The sequence below is a fragment of the Lucilia cuprina genome, chromosome 6, assembly GCF_022045245.1.
Source record: "Lucilia cuprina isolate Lc7/37 chromosome 6, ASM2204524v1, whole genome shotgun sequence".
NCBI lineage: Eukaryota > Metazoa > Arthropoda > Insecta > Diptera > Calliphoridae > Lucilia > Lucilia cuprina.
The window spans coordinates 48,066,384-48,086,727 of NC_060954.1; the positions used below are offsets into that span (position 1 = coordinate 48,066,384).

The 20,344-nt window shown below is 36.3% G+C and overlaps 1 protein-coding gene across 1 annotated transcript; it reads right to left on the bottom strand.

The window, feature by feature from the left end:
- Positions 1-1,853: 1,853 nt before the first annotated feature.
- LOC111685059 (pre-mRNA-processing-splicing factor 8) lies at positions 1,854-13,945 on the bottom strand. Its single transcript, XM_023447295.2, has 12 exons — positions 13,808-13,945; positions 12,517-13,593; positions 12,305-12,430; positions 10,005-10,427; positions 9,725-9,942; positions 9,432-9,658; positions 8,339-9,356; positions 6,335-6,908; positions 6,119-6,269; positions 5,869-6,045; positions 5,089-5,380; positions 1,854-4,955 (listed from the first exon to the last, which is right to left on the bottom strand). Exons 2-12 carry the CDS (start codon positions 13,554-13,556, stop codon positions 2,011-2,013), a joined length of 7,191 nt encoding a protein of 2,396 aa, XP_023303063.1. The 5' UTR covers positions 13,557-13,593; positions 13,808-13,945; the 3' UTR covers positions 1,854-2,010.
- Positions 13,946-20,344: the final 6,399 nt, after the last annotated feature.

Below are 20,344 nucleotides of genomic sequence, written 5' to 3' on the forward strand. Positions count from 1 at the left end.
TACATGGACAGCCAGCCAGACGGACGGACGGATATAGCTTAATCGACTCAGAAAACGATTCTAAGCCGATAGGATATAGGACGAATATTTTTGTTGCAAACATCAGCACAAACCCAATATACCCTCCCTATTAAAGTAATGTAGGGTAGGGTATAAAAAGCGAAAAATACCGCGGTATCACCACAACATTGTTAGCACATTATCAACTTATGATTTTTTGTGTAGTATATATGTAGTCTAGCCCATAGAATAGAATATAGTCTAGTCTTTTATCTGGTCTAGTCTATAGTTTACCTGTAGTCTAGTCTAGTCTATACTCCAGTGTTTTCTATTATCTAGCCTATTCTATAGTCTTTTCTACTTTTTCCTATCTCTATTTTACACCATAGTCTAGTCTGTAGTCCAGTCGGTAGTCTAGTCTGTTGTGTAGTCTATTGTTTAGTCTATAGTCTTGTCTATCTATTGTATAGTCTTTAATCTAGTCTGTACTTAAGTCTATAATATAGTCTATTTTCTGGCCTAGTCTTTAATTTACCTGTAGTGTTTTCTAGTATTTAGCTACGCTATATCTCCTGATAATTGCTAGCAACTTATTTAGATGATTTCATTCCCCGGGGGCATGTTACCTTGAGGAAAATTACATCATAAGAAATTTCCAGTTAATTTATATTGAAACATCGATTGCTTTCGGTTGTGACCATATTTGAGATAACGATTTGTAAGCTTTTGCTGTCAGCGATCTGAGAATTGCAACTTAATTAGATAATTACATACATTATCATAAGATCAAATTATATTCCCCGAGGGCATTTTACCTTGATGAAAGACCTCATCGTGGTGTGATTGCAATCCTTTGGAAAAGAGGTACAATCAGTACTTCTAGTCTGCCAGAACTAGAAATTTGTGATGTCAAATGTAACCACAGCCACGTAATCTGGTACTACGGGTGGTCAGTTGCTTGCAGGTATATAACCTGGCTAAGGTTGCTTCGGGATACAGTGTGGTTTAAGTTAAAAGACTGATGAAATCTATAATTCGGTTGTTGTTGTTGCAACAGATGGGCTGTAACTGGATGTTCTTCCCTGGGGAAAAAACTTCGGATTGATATAGCTGTTGCTGAGTTGACAATATTTAGTCTATTGGAAATTGGTTCGTTCCGGAGCGGAGATACAATTGTTGTGGATAATTCGGTATAGGTCGGTGCTGTTGCCGGGTCAACAGATACACCACAGAGGAGTGACTATGGTACTAAGCGTTGGAGTTAGTGTTAATTGTATATGTCCGCGTACCTAGAATGTGTCGGATGTTGTTCTCTATGAGTATGAACTCAGGAAAAACTCTGTGATTAGAAACAATGTCCTTGACTTATAACGTCTCTACTGTCGACTTAATAGAAGCCATCTCATCGGTGTGATTGTTATCGGAAGTGATGTTTTACAACTCGAAAGTTAAGCAACGGGGCAGCAATGGTCAGAGATTTGATAGCTCGAGTAATAGAGCAAAATGCACTTATAATGGACCGGAAATTGCATATACGTTGTTGTTGTAGCAGCGACACGTGTAAAGTCGGTGTGGCTGGGTTGACAATCCTTAGTCGTTGTTCCTTGAACTCCCGAGTCGTTTTGGTGCGAATAACCGATTGTCGTGGGAACGTATATATACGTACAATATACGTGCGGAGCGGTGGTTAGTCGTAAAATAAGACCGGCGGTGAAAAAAAAATCAACTGTATTCTTTAATAATAAAATATTTTGCAAATTTATTGAATTAAAATATTCAAAAGTCTTTATTAAATTTTAAACCTCTTGACTAAAAGGGTGATAATATTAATTTCAAATTAAGATGATCGTTATAGGTTTTGTTTTGCAATTTTCTTTTAATTTATAATAAAAATAAACATTTTATAAACTAAAATTCTTAATTATAAATCTGTACTCACTAAAAGCTATGTTTGTATGTATGTGTGTGTATTTATATTCATTGTAAAAAAACAGACAAAAACTAAACATTTTAAGCATAAACATCTTCACGATCGGCACCCGAACCATCACCACCATCCTCCAAATTGGCGAATAGTAAAAAGTGAGAAGGACGATGAATTTCATGATAGAATTCTTTAGGATTTGCCAATTGTAAATCATATTTCATATTGGGATCATGTCGCACACCCATAAAATTATAATTCCAACTACCTTGAGAGGGTACCATAAAGAAGCCCAGAAATTTGTTGGACAACAGCATTTGTACACGTTCATAATGTGAGGGTAGATAACCTTTGGGATTATTACCTTTGTCGGTATTTTTCGAACCCCATTCAAAACCGGAAGGTGTTAATTTGTAGGCTGTCAGCGAACAGGAACCCGGTGTAAAGGAGCAAGTTATTATAATAGTTTTTTCACCATCCCATGAGGAGTTTTCTTGCATGATCTTGGCATGTGTGGTAATGTCTTGCGGTGATAGTTGTGGCAATTCATTGGGTTGTGTATGAATCCAACCCAATGGTTCCATATCCTTAAGGTATTGATGTGTTGGCAGGCTATTGGGTAGATTAATAGTTTGATGTGTACCCCATTGTGGAGGCATAACAATACAACGTATCTCTTTGACCTGAGGATTATCTGGAGGACTTACACCATATAAATAGCCAGCAATTTGAGCTCTTAAATCGGAGATGGTAACAAATTTCTTGAGTATATTTTTGGGCAATATATAAGTGTAACCCGTTTCTTTAATATCATCTGAGCTGACATAGATATGATTTGTTCTCAGATGGAGATTGGTAGCCGATATGGCTCTGACACGCCATTCAGTTTTCGAGCTAAAGGTTTGTGTTTCATAATTTGAGGTAGTGGAGGTAATGATTTCATCACCATGTTTATTGGTGGTCCTAGTGGTAGTGGCTGTCAGTTGATTTTGTTCTTTAGTTTGCTTTTCAATTTCTGCTATTTGCTGACGTTGAGCCGAAGGAGCACTAATTTCCATACCCAAAATAATATCACGAATTTCCGATTGCGTAAGTGAGGCCACATTGACATTGTTCTTCTTGCCATAATCGGCTAGAATCAGATCTTTCAATTGCACTTCTACCTTAATCCATTCTTCATCCGTTAGCGTGGGCCATATGTGATGCGCCTCGGTTATGGTGGTCTTATCGGGTTTCAATATGATTTTCGTTCTTTCGGTATTTACATGTAAAGCTCTTAGAATCAATATCAAACGACTGAAGGCGGTATAAGATGATATGGTTTTGAGCCAATCATCGTATAGATTGAATAGAACCATTTGAGGTTCAGTGGCCTTTAGAATCAAATCACCAAATTTCTCCACTTTCAGACAAGCCTGGAATGGTAGCTGCAATTCGGAACCCTTAATAACAATATTAGGGAAATCCAATAAATGTACTTCCAAAGGATCCAACATACCCTTACGGGTAACAATAATCTGCTTAGGCTGTTCTTCCACCGGCAATGAACGAATCAGAGCAGCAACTTCTTCTGCAGTTTTCCATTTAGCCAATTGACCCAAACGTTTTTGACCTGCCCATACCGAAGTGTGAATGATTTTCAAAAATAGTTGACCCGTACGAGGATTGAAAATGAAAATGGCTCCATTAATGGGTTTGGTAGTTAAATTACCCTCAAATGTTTTGTGTATAGTGACACGATAAACATTGGTATCGTCCACAAACCAAATAATCTGATTGGAGAACAATTCACCATAATTTTGGGAACTTAAATAGGGTTCAGTAGGCTCCGAGGAATACAATTGCAAAGCCTTGCGTATACGTTCTCTTAAAACATAAAGAGCGGGATTAGCTTTCATGATCTTAGCCATGGCTTGTTGTATAAGAGTTTTGCAGCCCGGGAACCAATTGCCATAGGCTGAATGCAAATTGTAAGCCAAATCTATGGCTATTAGGACACCGGTAGGCGAGGGATAGATAGACATGTTGTCTGTGGTATAATCCAAGAACTTAGCTCTGGCATAACGCTCAACATCATGGGAATCATAATCACCCCAACGTAGCTGTATATCCAGCCAGTATTTCTGTGTGGTAGTATTGTCCATGGTGTCCTTCGTGTCGGCCAGCAACGAGGGTCTTGAAACATTCCATTTGTAGGCGGGGAAAAGCAAAATATCTGCACAGGAAGAATTCATTTTATATGACTTACGCGGATGTATAGTTTCCTTTTGCACTGTTTCAATTTCCAAAGCATCTAACTCCTGATCGAAGACCTGACACAAATCCATAACAATAGATTCGTGGATTTTTTGCCATAAATGGGCTCTGAAAATCTGTATAAGGGAAATTTTCAAAGTGGGTATTTTGCCATGCATGAAAATACCCGTTAAATCCAATTGCACCTGGAAGCCAACATAAACGTTGGCACGATTAATGGTGGGTGACCACCAGAGAGTAAAACGACGATTGGGAATTTGATTCAAACCGGAACGTTGGGCATTTGTTAATTTCTTGTATTTCATGGATTCTTCAAAACCGGAAGCCTTCTCCCAGAAAAGACCCTCCCAGGTGGGGAAGTAGGTACCCTTAAAGAGTGTATGCTCTAAAATACCCTCTACACCTCCCAAGGCTTGTATCATATCTGTACGATAGTTATTCAAATTCCATAATTTACCATCATGACGCTGGTGAGTCCACCAGAAGGGATTTTGCTTAAGCACTTGATATTGTTTGAACTCGGTGCGAATACGCCAACCCTTGTCGTAGGCTAAAGTATGACGATCTTTTTGGAAGAGTGTATTAATACGTGGTATACCACGATCCCAAGAATCTTCCAAGTCCTCTAGAGTTAAACGTCTATTCTGTGTACTGGCCTCTTGACGTTTCAGAGCATATTCAGCCCATACACGTTGTGAATCGATAAATTCACTCTCCCAAGGTTGTATGTAACGATAAAGATTTGGAATCAATTGATCCTCATCATGGGACATACCTGTAGAATGAAAAGATAGGATAAGAACACATTAATCATAGTGAATTGATTTAAATGCTAAGGAATCATTATGAAAGATTTGATCCCTGAATGATTTCAAACATTTGGAGAACTTTGAAAATTATCTACTTACCAGAACGGAAATGCGTAATGCCTACATCTGTTTGTTTAGACCATCTTAAATCGGATTGTGGTATCAGAACGTGACCCATACTCAACATGCCCAAACCACCTAATTCTTTGGGTGTATAAAACACCACCGGTGGAAAACGGGAAGGCATTTTCGAATTCAAACCAATCTTAATACGAGTTTGTATTTTATTTTCACATTTTACCAAGAGATCTAATAGTTCTTGGGTATTGACAACAGCCTCACGGAAATAGGTCATTAAACCAATCAAAGCTGTATTCCATTTATTAACAATCTGAAGAAAAAGAAAAGAGAAAGAAAATGTTAAACTTTTTATGTTCAATCTTTAAAACAAAGCCAAAAGATCAGTCAATTGTTGTTGATGGGGTTGACAGCCCGAATAATTCGGGTCATTCCGGTACGTAGATCTAAGATCAGGATGGAGCAACAGGCTTAATGCCTACTGGTCACGTATAGACCGTGCCGTCCCCAACGAATGTCCTGCATGTGGTCAGGTTCCTCATGATATCCACCACATATTCAACTGCTCAGCCAACCTTACTTTTCACTCTGTCCAATGGATTTATGGACGCATCCAGTTGAAGTAGCCCAATTTTAAGGCCTGGACATTGATGTAGAACCCCCCAACTAGATTATTGTATAGTCTTAGCTGTTACAACAACTAATAACAACGACAACATCCAGTCAATTGATTAGTCAATAGACTAGACCAACGTGTAGTCAATAGATTACTTAAACAGTTAAATAAAATCAAAAATTTACCTTAGTGAAAGTAGTAGAACCAGAAGCCATTAAAATTTGTCTAACACGATTATGGAAACGACCCAAAGATTCATCATCTACACGCAAGAAACATTGGGCGGTACGTTCTTTGGTCACTTCATTTTGTAAATTCCAAACACCATCACGATGAGTAAATTCTTCATTTTGAGTGCGACACTAAAATAAACAAAAACAAAACAAAAAAAATGAAAACTGAACTTTTAAACAATTGTTAAAAAAAAGTAAGAACCTTGGGTAATATACGGCACTCAAAACCACACATATTAAACAAAAGATTGGGATTATCCTTAGAGTAAACCGAAACAAAAGTATTTTCCCAATTAATGGTGGTAACGGAACGGGGTAAACGATTTTTAATATCCCAGAAAACAGCACGACCCCTAAAAAGCAAAACAATTATTAAAAACTTTCCAAAAATTAAGAAAAAATCTAAAAAAAAACTTACAAATTAACATCGTGTTTCATTAAACGCATACGAGCATCACGTGGCCAACACTTTTTATTATTATAACCCACAATATTTTCATTATTTGGATCTGGATGTTCGGTTAGATAACGTTGTATCAAATCTCTAGCTTCCTCTGCACTAAATCTAAAGAATAAATGAACACGATCTACATAACGACAATACAAACGTATGGGATGAGCTGTTTCTGTGGGTGTATCTTGAAAAGTTAAGAAATCATTTGGCATTTGTGGTGGTCCAGCCATTTCACTAGCTCTATGTAAACCGAGCACCAATAGATCTAATACCAAACCATAATATTGTGTAATAAACGAAGAGAACTGTAGACCACGTATAATGCCATAACTGTTGGTATGATTCATGTCCTTATAATTGATGACTACATTGTTTTTGGCTGTCATATAATCGGCTATATTATGATCGACTATGAGACGTAATAGACGATTGAGTAGTGTTAAATCGATTTTTTCATAAAGTTTCTCGAAACGACTTTCCAATAAGACATTACATTCGCCTTCGCTAACATCCCAGACGTCTTGAAGATTGTTAATACCTGGAGGGGATTAGAGGTAGAGATATTATATGATTTTAGTTAGTTTGTTTGATATTCGTAATAGGACACTTTCCGATATTAAACTAATTTAAGTGCTTTTTATATAATTTTGATCAGAAGTATATTGACTGAACTAAATACTTCTCAATAAATTGGTCCACATCGTAGATTAGGTAACAGTTCACACAATAGATAAGTTGTTAATAGACTATTAAACTGACCAATGAATAGACTAATCAGTAGTCAATAAATTAGATAATAGGCCAAGCAATGGCTTAGAATATAAGCCAGTCACATATTTCTCAATAAACTGACCCACACATTAGACAATAGACTAGTTAATAGGGTTCTATAAATCGACTTTCGAATAATCGAACAATTGACTTTTTGTCGAAAAAAGTCGAAAAGTCGAAGTCGACTATTTTGTTTCAAAAAAGTCGATAACTCGACTATCGTCTGTGAAAAAAGTCGAAAAGTCTACTTTGGAAATAAAAGTTGAAAAAGTCGGAAAGTCGAAAAATCCGGAAAAAGTCGAAAAATAGTCGAAAAAAGTCGGAAAAGGTCGAAAATAGTCGAAAAGTCAAAAAAGACTAAAAGAGTAGGAAAAAGGCAACTTCTTAGTCAATAAGCCAGTCAAATATTTCTCAAAAAACTGACCCACGCATTAGACAAAAGACTAGTTATTAAAAGGGTTCTATAAATCGACTTTCGAATAATCGAACAATCGACTTTTGGTCGAAAAAAGTCGAAAAGTCGAAGACGGCTATTTTATTCCAAAAAAGTCGAAAAGTTGACTATTTACAAAATATGAATGAATAAGTCGAAAAATCGATTTTGCATAAAATGCAAAAAGTCTAAAAGTCGAAATGTCAGACAAGAGAATAGTTAATAAACTAGATCATAGACTAGCAATAGTCCACACAATAGAAAAGTTAACCAAGTAATCAATAGACTAGGCAATAGACTAGTAAATGGACCTAATAATAGATTAGTCAATGGACTATTCACTGACCAATCAATAGACTAATCAGTAGTCAATAGACCGGATAACAGGCCAGGCGCGGATCCAAGGGGTGAGAAAAAGGGAAATTTTTAAATAAAGAAAAAAAACACATCCCAAGTGTAGTTTTCTTGCATTACTTTGGCATGTGTGATAATGTCTTGCGGTGATAGTTGTGACAATTCATTGGGTTGTGTATGAATCCAAACGTTCCATATCCTTAAGGTATTGATGTGTAGGCAGGCTATTGGGTAGATTAATGGTTTGATGTTCTTTTTACGTTGTTTTCAATACCCCATCAGCGTGAGGTTTGCAACAAGGGGATTTCAAATACAAATCACCTTGCTTCAAATCACACGAAGATAAGGCATCATTTTACACGGGTAACACAATTAAATAACAACAAAATTATAATTAAAAATCTCCTTACCTTGACACCATTTATAAGCCAATAATGGTGGTGGTTCTGTATCGCTTGGCTTGATCCATGGCGGGAATAAACGTCTCTTATCGGCTTCATACCATAGATATTGATCTAAATAGGCATCGGTAATCTTTTCCAAAGGTTCAACATCATAGACTGGTATAAGATGACTATATAAATCCATAAATTCGATGCCAACTTCTTTGAAAGCTCTTTGCGTTAGTAAATGTCTTTTAATACGTGAAAGAGCTTCATGAGGATTATCATAGGCCTGTTCGATGAGACCCAATTCTTCACGTTGACTTTGATTTAAACGTGATTTTACACTGTAGGCCTCTTTAAGACGTTCTAAGGCTAAAATTAAAAGTTTTGTATCGTGTTTGTAGGATAGCGGAGGGAATGGTATGGGACCAAATCGACGTGATTCTAACCAATGTACGGTGGTGGTATAAATGGCTACAGCTTCTTCGGGTGATATATAAGGACCATCCTTTAGGTAATTATGTTGACGTTCCTGTTCTGCCTTTAGATAAAGACGCGTAAGACGACCCAAATTCTTTTTACAAACAGTTTTATCAACAGTAGCTCCACGACGTATACGTTCACGATTATAATGAGCTGTATTGGTCCACCAATCAGCTTTCATTTTGACATATCTTAAAATCATATTTTCAATAGGTATGGGAAGACCTGGTACTTTCCAAGGAATATTGGCTTTCCAACAACGCCAAGCTTCTGATAAATGTTGTAGAATTGTTCTGGCTTTGTTTTGTTTAATACCCTCAGGCATCATATCGACAATATCATGCATAACAGAGGCACGCAATTCCAAATCGAAATGTGATTCTACACGCTGTTTGGTAACAGTTTTAGCAACACCCTTTGAATGACGGCCCTCGAATTGACGGGACAATAAGTTACCCAACCAACGTTCCAATAGAGGAGTAATACCACGCATAAAGAATAACCAAACACGCCAACCAGGAGCCCAGAAACCGCAACCAGGACCTTTACCCACCGGACCCTGAAAATAAATAGAAGAAAAGAAAAATATTCAAAACTTGAGTTTTACGTAATAAAATTGATAAATTTAAATTACCGTATTGAAACGATAGTAAATCAAATGTTTCAAATCTTTACACATGCGTATCTGTCTCATAAGTTTGTATTTGTAACGATACATGCCCGTCAATTGGCCCACATGAGCAAATATATACTGTAGACCATCAGCCAGTTGGAAGGCATCAACATTGTTCAAACGATATTGAACATGAGAGTCAATAATCAATTTCGTAAGACGTAAGATTTCACGACACAAATGGAAAGCTGATAAAAAAAAGAAAGTCATCAATTAACAAGACAATACAATTATTTTGCCACTTTAATACTTACCATTACCAAATCTCGACTTTTTACGTTCTTTGGTGGTCAAGGTCTTGACCGGTTTTAAATTAAAATTATAATCCAAATGAAGATAATTTAAGTTTTTACGGTGAATCAAAAGATTTAACATATTATAACCTTGGCGACAGACCTGCAAGCCTGCTTCTACCCAATCGAGAGTAGTTGTTTGGAAGAATTTTGTAGATTTAAAGGAACGGAAGAGATATCTATAAAACAATTTTTTTTATATTATTTAAGCATTTACATTCACTTTTAATTGAAAACCCACCTCTTTCGCTGTGGTTTAGGTCGACGATGTTTTAAAGCATTCAAAACATAATATTTCAATAGCTTCTGATAACTGACACGTACTTTTACAGGATGCCCAGGAGGACAATGTTCTTTATACCAACATTTAACCAAAGGTATATCAATAGCTCTTCTACAACGTCCAGATCTTAAGTTAAAAGGTCTTGGCGCCCATAACAATGATATACCATTGGCGGTATTGTCTGTGTATAAGGGTGTATCTTGTAAAAATGGTTGTACTTCTTCGGGTAGTGAAAAATCTTCATCATCATCGGGTAATGGTTCGGGTATTTTAGTGACATTAGCATGACGATGCGAAATGGGATTAATTAAAGGATCAAAATAAAATGCTGGTAAATCAGGATCTTCTGTTTTGATATAGACAACGTTGGGTGTATGATACCTGTAAATGTAAAGTGGTTGTTTTTAAAACTTTACATGATAATTTTGTAATGGGCGATTTAATAAATGTTTAAGTTTAAGTCGGGCACACCCTATAACAAATATAAAAGTATTGAAAAATGTTCAGTTCTAGTTTACTTCTAGTACAGTTTTTGTTCAGTTAATTTTAGTTCTAGTTGTGTTCTAGTTTAGTTCCAGTTCAGTTCTATTTTAGTTTTAGTTCAGTTCTATTTCAGTTCTGGTTAAGTTCTATTGCAGTTCTAGTTCAGTTCTAGTTCAGTTCTAGTTCAGTGTTAGTTCAGTTCTAGTTCAGTTCTAGTTCAGTTCTAGTTCAGTTCTAGTTCAGTTCTAGTTCAGTTCTAGTTCAGTTCTAGTTCAGTTCTAGTTCAGTTCTAATTCAGTTCTAGTTCAATTCAAGTTCAGTTTTAGTTCAGTTCTAGTTCTGTTCTAATTCAGTTCTAGTTTAGTAATAGTTCAGGTCTACTTCAGGTCTACTTCAGTTCCAGTTCAGTTCTTGTTCAGTTCTAGTTCAGTTCTAGTTTAGTTCCAGTTCAGTTCTAGTCCAGTTCTAGTTCAGTTCTAATTCAGTTCTAGTTCAGTTTTAGTTCAGTTCTAGTTCAATTCTAGTTCAGTTCTAGTTCAGTTTAGTTCTAGTTCAGTTCTAGTTTAGTTCTAGTTCAGTTCTAGTTCAGTTCTAGTTCAGTTCTAGTTCAGTTCTAGTTCAGTTCTAGTTCAGTTCTAGTTCAGTTCTAGTTCAGTTCTAGTTCAGTTCTAGTTCAGTTCTAGTTCAGTTCTAGTTCAGTTCTAGTTCAGTTCTAGTTCAGTTCTAGTTCAGTTCTAGTTCTAGTTCTCTTTCAGTTCTAGTTCTGTTCTTGTTCAGTTCTAGCTCAGTTCTAGTTGAGTTCAAGTTCAGTTCTAGGTTAGTTTTAGTTCAGTTCTAGGTTAGTATTAGTTCAGTTTTAGTTCAGTTCTAGTTTAGTTCCAGTTCAGTTCTAGTTCAGTTCTAGTTCAGTTCTAGTTCAGTTCTAAATCAGTTCTAGTTCAGTTCTAGTTCAGTTCTAGTTCAGTCCTAGTTCAGTACTAGTTCAGTTATAAATCAGTTCTAGTTCAGTTATAGTTCATTTCTAGTTCAGTTCAAGTTCAGTTCAAGTGCAGTTCTAGTTCAGTTCTAGGTTAGTTTTAGGTTAGTTCTAGTTCAGTTTTAGTTCACTTTTAGTTCAGTTCTAGTCCAGTTCTAGTTCAGTTTTAGTTCAGTTCTAATTCAGTTCTAGTTTAGTTCTAGTTCTGATTTAGTTTTTGTTTAGTTATAGACTGTTCTGATTTAGTTCTAGTTCAGTTCTAGTTCGGTTCTCTATTTCAGCCCTAGTATAGATCTAGTTCAAATTCTAACTACTTGTTTAATATTGATCTTCGCTTTATATTAATATAAAATGAAAGTTTAGAATTTCAACGTTGTACAAAGCATTATATTATATTTCCTTAACTTTTTTTTAGTGAATTAGATCAAAATTTACGAGTTTTTTTTCAGTCTAAATTCCTTTCTTAATTATTCCTTGTCATTGCTTTAGCAAGCAGTCAACGAAAATTAATTACTTTTTTTGTATGTAGCTTAATAGATAAATCAAATGTTCGACTTGTTCAGCAGCATAATATTAAGAACTTTTAAATAAAATGCTTGCATTAACAAATCACCTTTAAATGACGATGTTTTAAAGAAGTTTTATCGATAATTTGTAGTAGTAATATTTCTTATAAGGTTTGTTTAATATTTCACTTTATTTAAACAAAATCAAAATAAATCTTTAATATTTTAATTTCTCTTAAAAGTGATTTTTTATGTTAAAGAATCAATTTTGAAAAACTTAAAAAAAAACTTACCATGAAAGATGAACAAAATGTGGCATATTATTATAAAGATAGGGGAATGCAATCCTATATTCTGTACGTATAGGTTGACGTATAATAACTTTATTAATGTCATTAAACTCATTCCAATCTTCATCGCTAAAACGAAAAGGCAATAAACACAAAAACAATCAATTATTATATAAATACACACAAGAAAACGTTTGATAAAACTCTACACTTACCCCACATTATGATCTTTTATTAAAGGTTCAAATTTCGGTCCACCAGGTATGGCCATATTTAAAGCTTTAGCCGTAAAGAAACTTTTAGGATCGAAAAGATAAAAGAAATTATCATCTACCAAATCGGTAAGAAGTTGATTGGCCAAACGATATAAGGTGGCCAGTTGAGGTAGTGTTAAGTTCCATTTGCGGTAAGTAGAACCATTAACATATGGAGTACCAACAAGAGGACGATGATCATAGAACCATTTGTAGACAGAACCATCTTCATCCTGATCCAATTCGATTTGTATGGCTTCTAAAGGTTCAACATCCAATACATTGTCGGCATAGTCGAGGGGAGGTTCTTCATCATCGAAGGGTGGAAAACGCATACGTTTAAAATGACGACGATCACGTTTTTCACGACGCATCATAATCCACATGGTACCCCATTGGGCTATGTATACGGGTTCTATAACCCAAGGTATTTCATTGACAAAGGTAATGGCACCCGTTATATGATAAAGTACCTGCACATCTCTTATTTGTTCCCACGGCATGGGCATATTTTCCAAAAGTTTTAGAACAGCATGTGGCATGTATTTCAAAGCACCCAAGTAGACACGTTTATCGTGACGATATTTACGCGATGTCATATCACCATGATCACGTATAATCTTACGTATATGTTCGGGAGGCATATCTTCTTTTTGGGCATCCACAAAACCGAATTTACGTTTGTCAGCAAAACGTTTTGATTGTAATTGTTGCCATTTCATTGCCTTTTCTTGCAGTTTCTCCTCCGGTATATCTGGTTTAGGTGTAGGAATTTGTCCCAATTGAGCCTGTACTGCTTGTGGCGGCATACCCACTTGCTGGGGTGGTGGCGGCAGCGGTGCTCCAGGTGGTGGTATCTGCTGTATTTGATTAGCCATTTGATGGGCATGCATCTGCGCTTGTTGGGCTTGGGCTGCAGCAGCATAGGCTTGAGCCTGCTGTTGGGCCATAATTTGAGCCGCCCAAGCATTGGGCGGTATCATATATGGTGGTATAGACATTTTTCGCAAATCTCGCCACCTCTAATCATACAGTAGTCTGAAAAATTAAAAATTAGTTTACTTACATTTTTCATTTCTCAAACACTTTCTCATAGAAGTCTCAATGCAATTTTTTTTTTATTTTCGGCGGCGTCGAACACATACAATTTTTTCTCTTCTTCTTTTGCCGACAAAGCATACTTTTCTTGAAAAATTTTCAACACACATTTTCTGAGTAGGAAACTGTTTTCTATATAAAATTTTATACTTACATGATTAATGTTAATCTATTTTATATTTTTTCAACAATTATTTTGTATTTTAAATGAAAATAATTCATAAATTATAAAAAATCACCAGCACTAAAAGTTAGGAAAACGTTTTCTAATAAAGCGAGGCGGCTGCTAGAGCCCTACGCATACAAATATTAACTACGTCGGCGATTGAAACTAAATATGTCGGCGGCGGCTTAAAATCGACTGTAAGCCGGCTAAGTTTTCAATTACGATAAATTTTAAATTTTTCAACGATTTTAAATAAAAAGGGAATCGGAGAAATCAGAAAGTAGGATTTTGGAAGCAAATATATTGTTTATAACATATCAAAATCAAATTTCTTGTTTTTTTCCTCTTGGTACTTTTTTCCTCACCATTAGCGCAATAAAAAATTCTGTTCCAAAAAGTTGCAACATCGTATTGGGAGCCCGTTATGAATTCATATGTATGAGATTATAATCAAAAAAACTATGTTTTATGAAAAAGTACCAAAAATAGGTACAATTTTCACCCCTTAAACCACCAAAAAATTCGAAGCTTGAAAAACTTTTTTATTTGACGTATTTCAAGTAAAAGCAGCGACTCGAATTAAGAATGTCTGGCAATATTTACATTAACGAATATAATAACAAAGGATAATTGATTAAAAAATAAAGATCTGTCAAATTTTTTCTTCACTTCCATTTTGTTATTCGAAGTGATAGGTTGTGTTCTAGGGAATTTTTTTCGTGTGCTTTTCGGCGCCATTTTGATATACTAGCTTTTTGAATTTCCACTTTTGGTTTCAATTACGATAAATTTTAAATTTTTCAACGATTTTAAATAAAAAGGGAATCGGAGAAATCAGAAAGTAGGATTTTGGAAGCAAATATATTGTTTATAACATATCAAAATCAAATTTCTTGTTTTTTTCCTCTTGGTACTTTTTTCCTCACCATTAGCGCAATAAAAAATTCTGTTCCAAAAAGTTGCAACATCGTATTGGGAGCCCGTTATGAATTCATATGTATGAGATTATAATCAAAAAAACTATGTTTTATGAAAAAGTACCAAAAATAGGTACAATTTTCACCCCTTAAACCACCAAAAAATTCGAAGCTTGAAAAACTTTTTTATTTGACGTATTTCAAGTAAAAGCAGCGACTCGAATTAAGAATGTCTGGCAATATTTACATTAACGAATATAATAACAAAGGATAATTGATTAAAAAATAAAGATCTGTCAAATTTTTTCTTCACTTCCATTTTGTTATTCGAAGTGATAGGTTGTGTTCTAGGGAATTTTTTTCGTGTGCTTTTCGGCGCCATTTTGATATACTAGCTTTTTGAATTTCCACTTTTGGATTAATTTGTGGAAAACTCCATAAGAGTTCTCGGTTTAGATATTATCAAGTGTGTCTTCTGAAAGTAATAAAGGATGTGTGAGGAGGTTTCTTCAGCCTCTGGTGGACCAAATAGGTCTTTTGATGATTTTGTCAAGGTAAATGGATTGGAATCAGTGCTTCAACCCTTGTCTTTGAAGAGGAAGGCTGTTGATGAACGTGTTGCAAACACTACAGTCAAAAAGGCCTTGTCAATTGGAAACCTGGAGAAATCTGGTGAGTATTCTCGTGAAGGTGTCTTGGCGGTTACGGATGGCAACATAATTTTTGATGACGGAAATATCGACGGACGTACGTTATCTATGCCTGACATTTCAGGTGGTCAGTCGTGTGATCCTCCCTCAGGAGGCTCGCAGTTGTCAGCGGGCATTGAACAGTCCAGCATTCGATATACTGATAATCATTTTGGGGAGTTTTTAGTCCTTTGTGACACCTCCCGATCCAAGGCCAAGAAGGATAGTCTGAGAAACTCTCTCTTTTTTTATGAGAGTATCAGGTCTTTTAATTTTAAGGGTATTTCTCTTATCTCCCATATTGGGAGAACCTTGTTTAGAATAAAATTTGATTCGGCAGCTGATGCCAATTTTTTTGTGTCCTATGACTTTTCCTTATTAGGTTATAAGGCTTTCATTCCCAGATCGTTTGTTTATTCCTATGGGGTAATCAGAGGTATACCCTTCTGGTATACTGATGAGTACATTAGGGAAAATGTTGTGTGTTCTGTTCCCTTGATTTCAGTGGAACGGTTTAGAAGTAAGGATCCGGACAAGGATGGGTCCACAATTCCAATGCTTTCTGTGAAGCTTGGATTCAACTCAGATGAGATTCCCACTTACATTGTATTGGATTATTCCAAGATTGAGGTTTCGATGTACTATCCTCCTCTTCGTCAATGTCACAAATGTGGCAGGCTCGGCCACACTGAGAGAGGTTGCCACTCTAAGGAGAGGTGCTTGAAGTGTGGTCGACCTGGTACTTGTAGTGATGGTTGTGGTGAACCCAGATGTTTGTTGTGTGGCTCGGTGGATCACATTGCCACTGAGAGATCAAAATGCCCTAAATGGATTCAGGAATTTGACATTTTAAAGATAATGACTCTGAAACGCTTGTCTAGAAAGGAGGTATATAACAGCTACGCTGTCAATTCTTTTGACCTTTATGATGGAATTGATGTGAATTTCCCCCCCTTGGGAGGAGTTCCTTCGAATTCCAAATGTGCGGAAGTTCTTGACAGGGACAAGGAGGTAGGTAAAATTGTGATGAAGAAGACCTTTAACAGGGTGGTTAAACCTAGGCCACCCCCTAAGCTCAATAAACCTATTAGGCAATTGCAACCGGTTAACACGGACCCTACCATTCCGATAATTCATAGGAAAATAGAAAGGGTTACTCAGTTTGAAAAGCTTGTCACGGAGATGACAAAGGTCATGAGAGAGTATTTTGCCGAAAAGAGGGAAGCCTCTTTTATTAGAGTACTTGACGATTTCAAGGGTAAGATTAATGTTGCTTTATTGGACATGGACAGGGAAATTATTTCCTCGTCCAGTCGGCCTCTTACTGCAACACAATGAGGATCTTACAGCACAATGTACAAAGTTTAGCTACCAATAAAGGTTCGATCGAGTACTTTATTGATAAACATTCTATTGATATTTGTATTTTGTCTGAGATTTTTAATGTAGATGATTGTAATTCATCTAATAATATTTTGAACTTTAATATTTTTTGTAAGACCAGGTCTGATGGTTATGGTGGATGTGCCATAGCGGTCAGGAAAGGAATACGTGTCTCTAGAATTTCTTTTAACACAGATTTGGATATTCTGATTCTTAGAACTTTGAATCTCAAAAATAACCTGATTCTTGTTTCTGTCTATCTACCACCCAATCGTTATGGTAGCATCCCTATTGATACTTGTCGTTCTGAGTTAAGTAGGTTGTTTAATTTTGTAGCTAGTTTTGAAAATGTTATAATTGCAGGGGATTTTAATGCTCGATCTACACACTGGGGTGACTACCATGACTCTCCCAGGGGCAATCTTTTGTATGACATTTTGTCGTCCTCGTCTTTTATGTGTCTCAATGACGGTTCTCCGACCTTTCTTCCTAATCTTCAGTCAACGAGGGGTACAGTTCTGGATCTTAGTTTTTCTAATTGTAATTTTACAATTTCATGGAAAACTGATCCAGTATGGTTGGGCGGCAGCCACCATTATCCTATAATAATGGATATTGATTCCTCATCTCCACGACCTGTCTCCTTCCTATCGAAACGAAGACTACTTTCGGACTTGAACTCCACTTACTTATCTCCAGATTTTGATGACATTGAGAATACCTTCAGGTCCCGTATATCTTCTGCTACGGTCAGGACATCAGAATCATTTTCACCCAAATCTTGGTGGAATTCGAATATGTCTGTATTGTTTCGTTTGCAAGTCGCGGCTAGGAAAAAGGCTTCAAAATATCCCACTCCTGCTAACTTGGAGGAAGCCTCCTTAGCTTTCCTTAATTGGAAGGATGCTGTCAGGAGAGCCAAATCTGAGTCTTTCCGTAGGAGATTAGAGGAATTGAACTTACAGCCGAACACCAGGAGTGCTTGGAAATTTGTTAATAATGTGAAGAACTCAGCCAGTTCCCGGACTTCCTTATGGGATGATGGTAACAATCTGCCCTTTCTGGAGCATTTGAGGGATCAGGTTCCGGATAACACACATTGTGAGTTTTCCAGGATGCATATTGGTCCTTTCACCCCCTTGACTAGATCTGAACTCGATTCTGTGCTTGATGGCAGAAAGGCCAATTCAGCGGGTGGCTGTGATCGTGTCACGTATGAAATGTTGAAATCTTTATCCTCATATTCTCGTGACTCTTTGCTTGTTGCATTCAATAGCTTCTTTTGTAATGGTATCATCAGACCATCGTGGAGAGACATTCGGATTGTGCCTATCCCCAAAAGGGATAAGGATCTGTCTCTTTATACAAATTTTCGGCCTATAGCCCTAATTTCAGTGTTCATGAAGACCATTAATCTCATTGTGAAGGATCGTTTGACGAAGGTTGTAGAGGATAGGTCCTTACTTCCTTCTCGTACTTTTGCATACAGAAGAAATCATTCGGCTCCAATTTGTATAAATGAGATTCTTTTCAGAATTTCAATGTTAAAGGCACAAGGATTCAAAATTATTGCTGCTACAATAGATATTACGGCTGCGTATGATTGTGTCAATGTCAAAATTCTAAGACGTATTCTGATTGACTATGGTCTTCCTCTTGACATGGTTGACTGGATTATTTGTTTTTTATCTAATAGGAATTTATGTCTAGGCAATAGCTCAGTTAGGGTCTTTAATGGTCTCCCACAGGGAAGTTGTCTTTCACCCATTTTGTTTAATTTATATTCTTCATCTCTACATAGCATTGAAGATGAGAATACCCTGGTATATCAGTTTGCTGATGACTTTTTCATTATTTCCTTTGATTCATCTTTTGATGACGCTGTTGACAACTTATCGAGGAAGATTTCTGATTTTGCTGATATTTGTTCATCAATTAATTTCACTTTCAACATTCGCAAGACAAATGTAATGTATTTTGCTAAGGGTGGTCGCAAGGTTGTTGACATATCTGTCAATGGTCAGCGTATTGTCCAGGTTTCTTCTCTTAAGTTTCTCGGTAGGAGGATAATGAATAGCCTTTCTGTTAAGGAACACTATGATGCTGTATTGGACAACTGTTCTTCAGCTGTAAGGTTACTTAAGTGTCTAGGTGGTGTGAGGGGTGGACTTAGACCGGATATTGCTGTTAATTTCTATAAAAGTTTTATTAGGAGCAAAATTGAGTATGCCAGGACAACCACGGCTCATTCTCCACAGTACATTAATAGGAAAATTCAGTCTTTTCAGAATGCTACTCTGAGAAGATGTCTTGGTTTGACTCCATCCACGCCAGTTCATGTAATTTATGCACTCGCTTGTGAACTTCCGAACGATTTAAGAGCCATTTTTCTAACTGTGAAGGAGCTTTTGCGTATTTCAATTTTCAATCCATCACTTTTTGAACTCATCTCTGACAATAGGCATTTAAAGAATAGTTATTCATTTGTTTTTTCCAAGTTTGGTGATCTCCTTGGCAAGGTGGGTAAGTGCAGTAAGTCATTGGTGTCCGAAAAGGTCACTTTTAGGATTGATCATCCCTTTGGCAAGAAGCTAAGTACTTACCCTTTGTCTTCCATTCGTGCTTACTATGAGAGGTTATATTGGGAATATGAGTATTCAGGTTACTCTATTATGGCCACTGATGCGTCAATATCAGAATGTGCTTCGGGTTTTGCTGTTTTTCTGGCATCTATTGATCGCTTTTTAATCTTTAGGAGTGATATGAGATTGTCTTCTCTCTCTGCTGAACTTGTTGCTATACGTGAGGCTTTATTGGCCTCTGTTTTCGACAAGTCTGAGCAGATCGTTATTTTTACTGATAGCAAAAATGCTCTTTTATCTATTTTGAATAATCGATGGCAGAATTGTTTGGTTTCTGAGATTATTCAGATAATTAACAATTCAGATATAAGGTCTATTCATTTGGTCTGGGTTCCCAGTCATATTGGGATTTCTTTTAATGAGAGGGCGGATGAACTGGCGAAACTGGCCATCGAAAATGGAGCCCCTGTTAGGGTTGATCACACGACAGATTGGACTGAAAGACTAATTTATAATGAATTGGTGAGAGAGTGGAATGTCTCTTATTCTGAAATATCTCAGAGTAAGGGGGGTTTCTTTTTCTCGTTGAACCCATCTGTACCGCTTAAACCCTGGTATCGAGGTTTCTCACTGGATCCTGGTGAGATTAAGATTTTGAACCGTTTATTATCAGGTCATGCTTATGACAGAAAATTTTTGAATATGATAGGGGTTGAGGATACTGTTTTGTGTGGTACATGCAATGTTATTGAGGATGCCAATCATTTAATTTTTCATTGTTCTAAATATAATGATTTTAGAGGAAGACACACTATTTTTGATAAATATTCTTGTTTATTTGACTTATTAAAGTCCTATAATAAAGAGGACTTTTATGGATTAATTAAGTTTATAAAGGAGTGTAAAATGACTCCTCTTTTGTAATTTTCAAAATTTTCTTTATTATTTTTATTT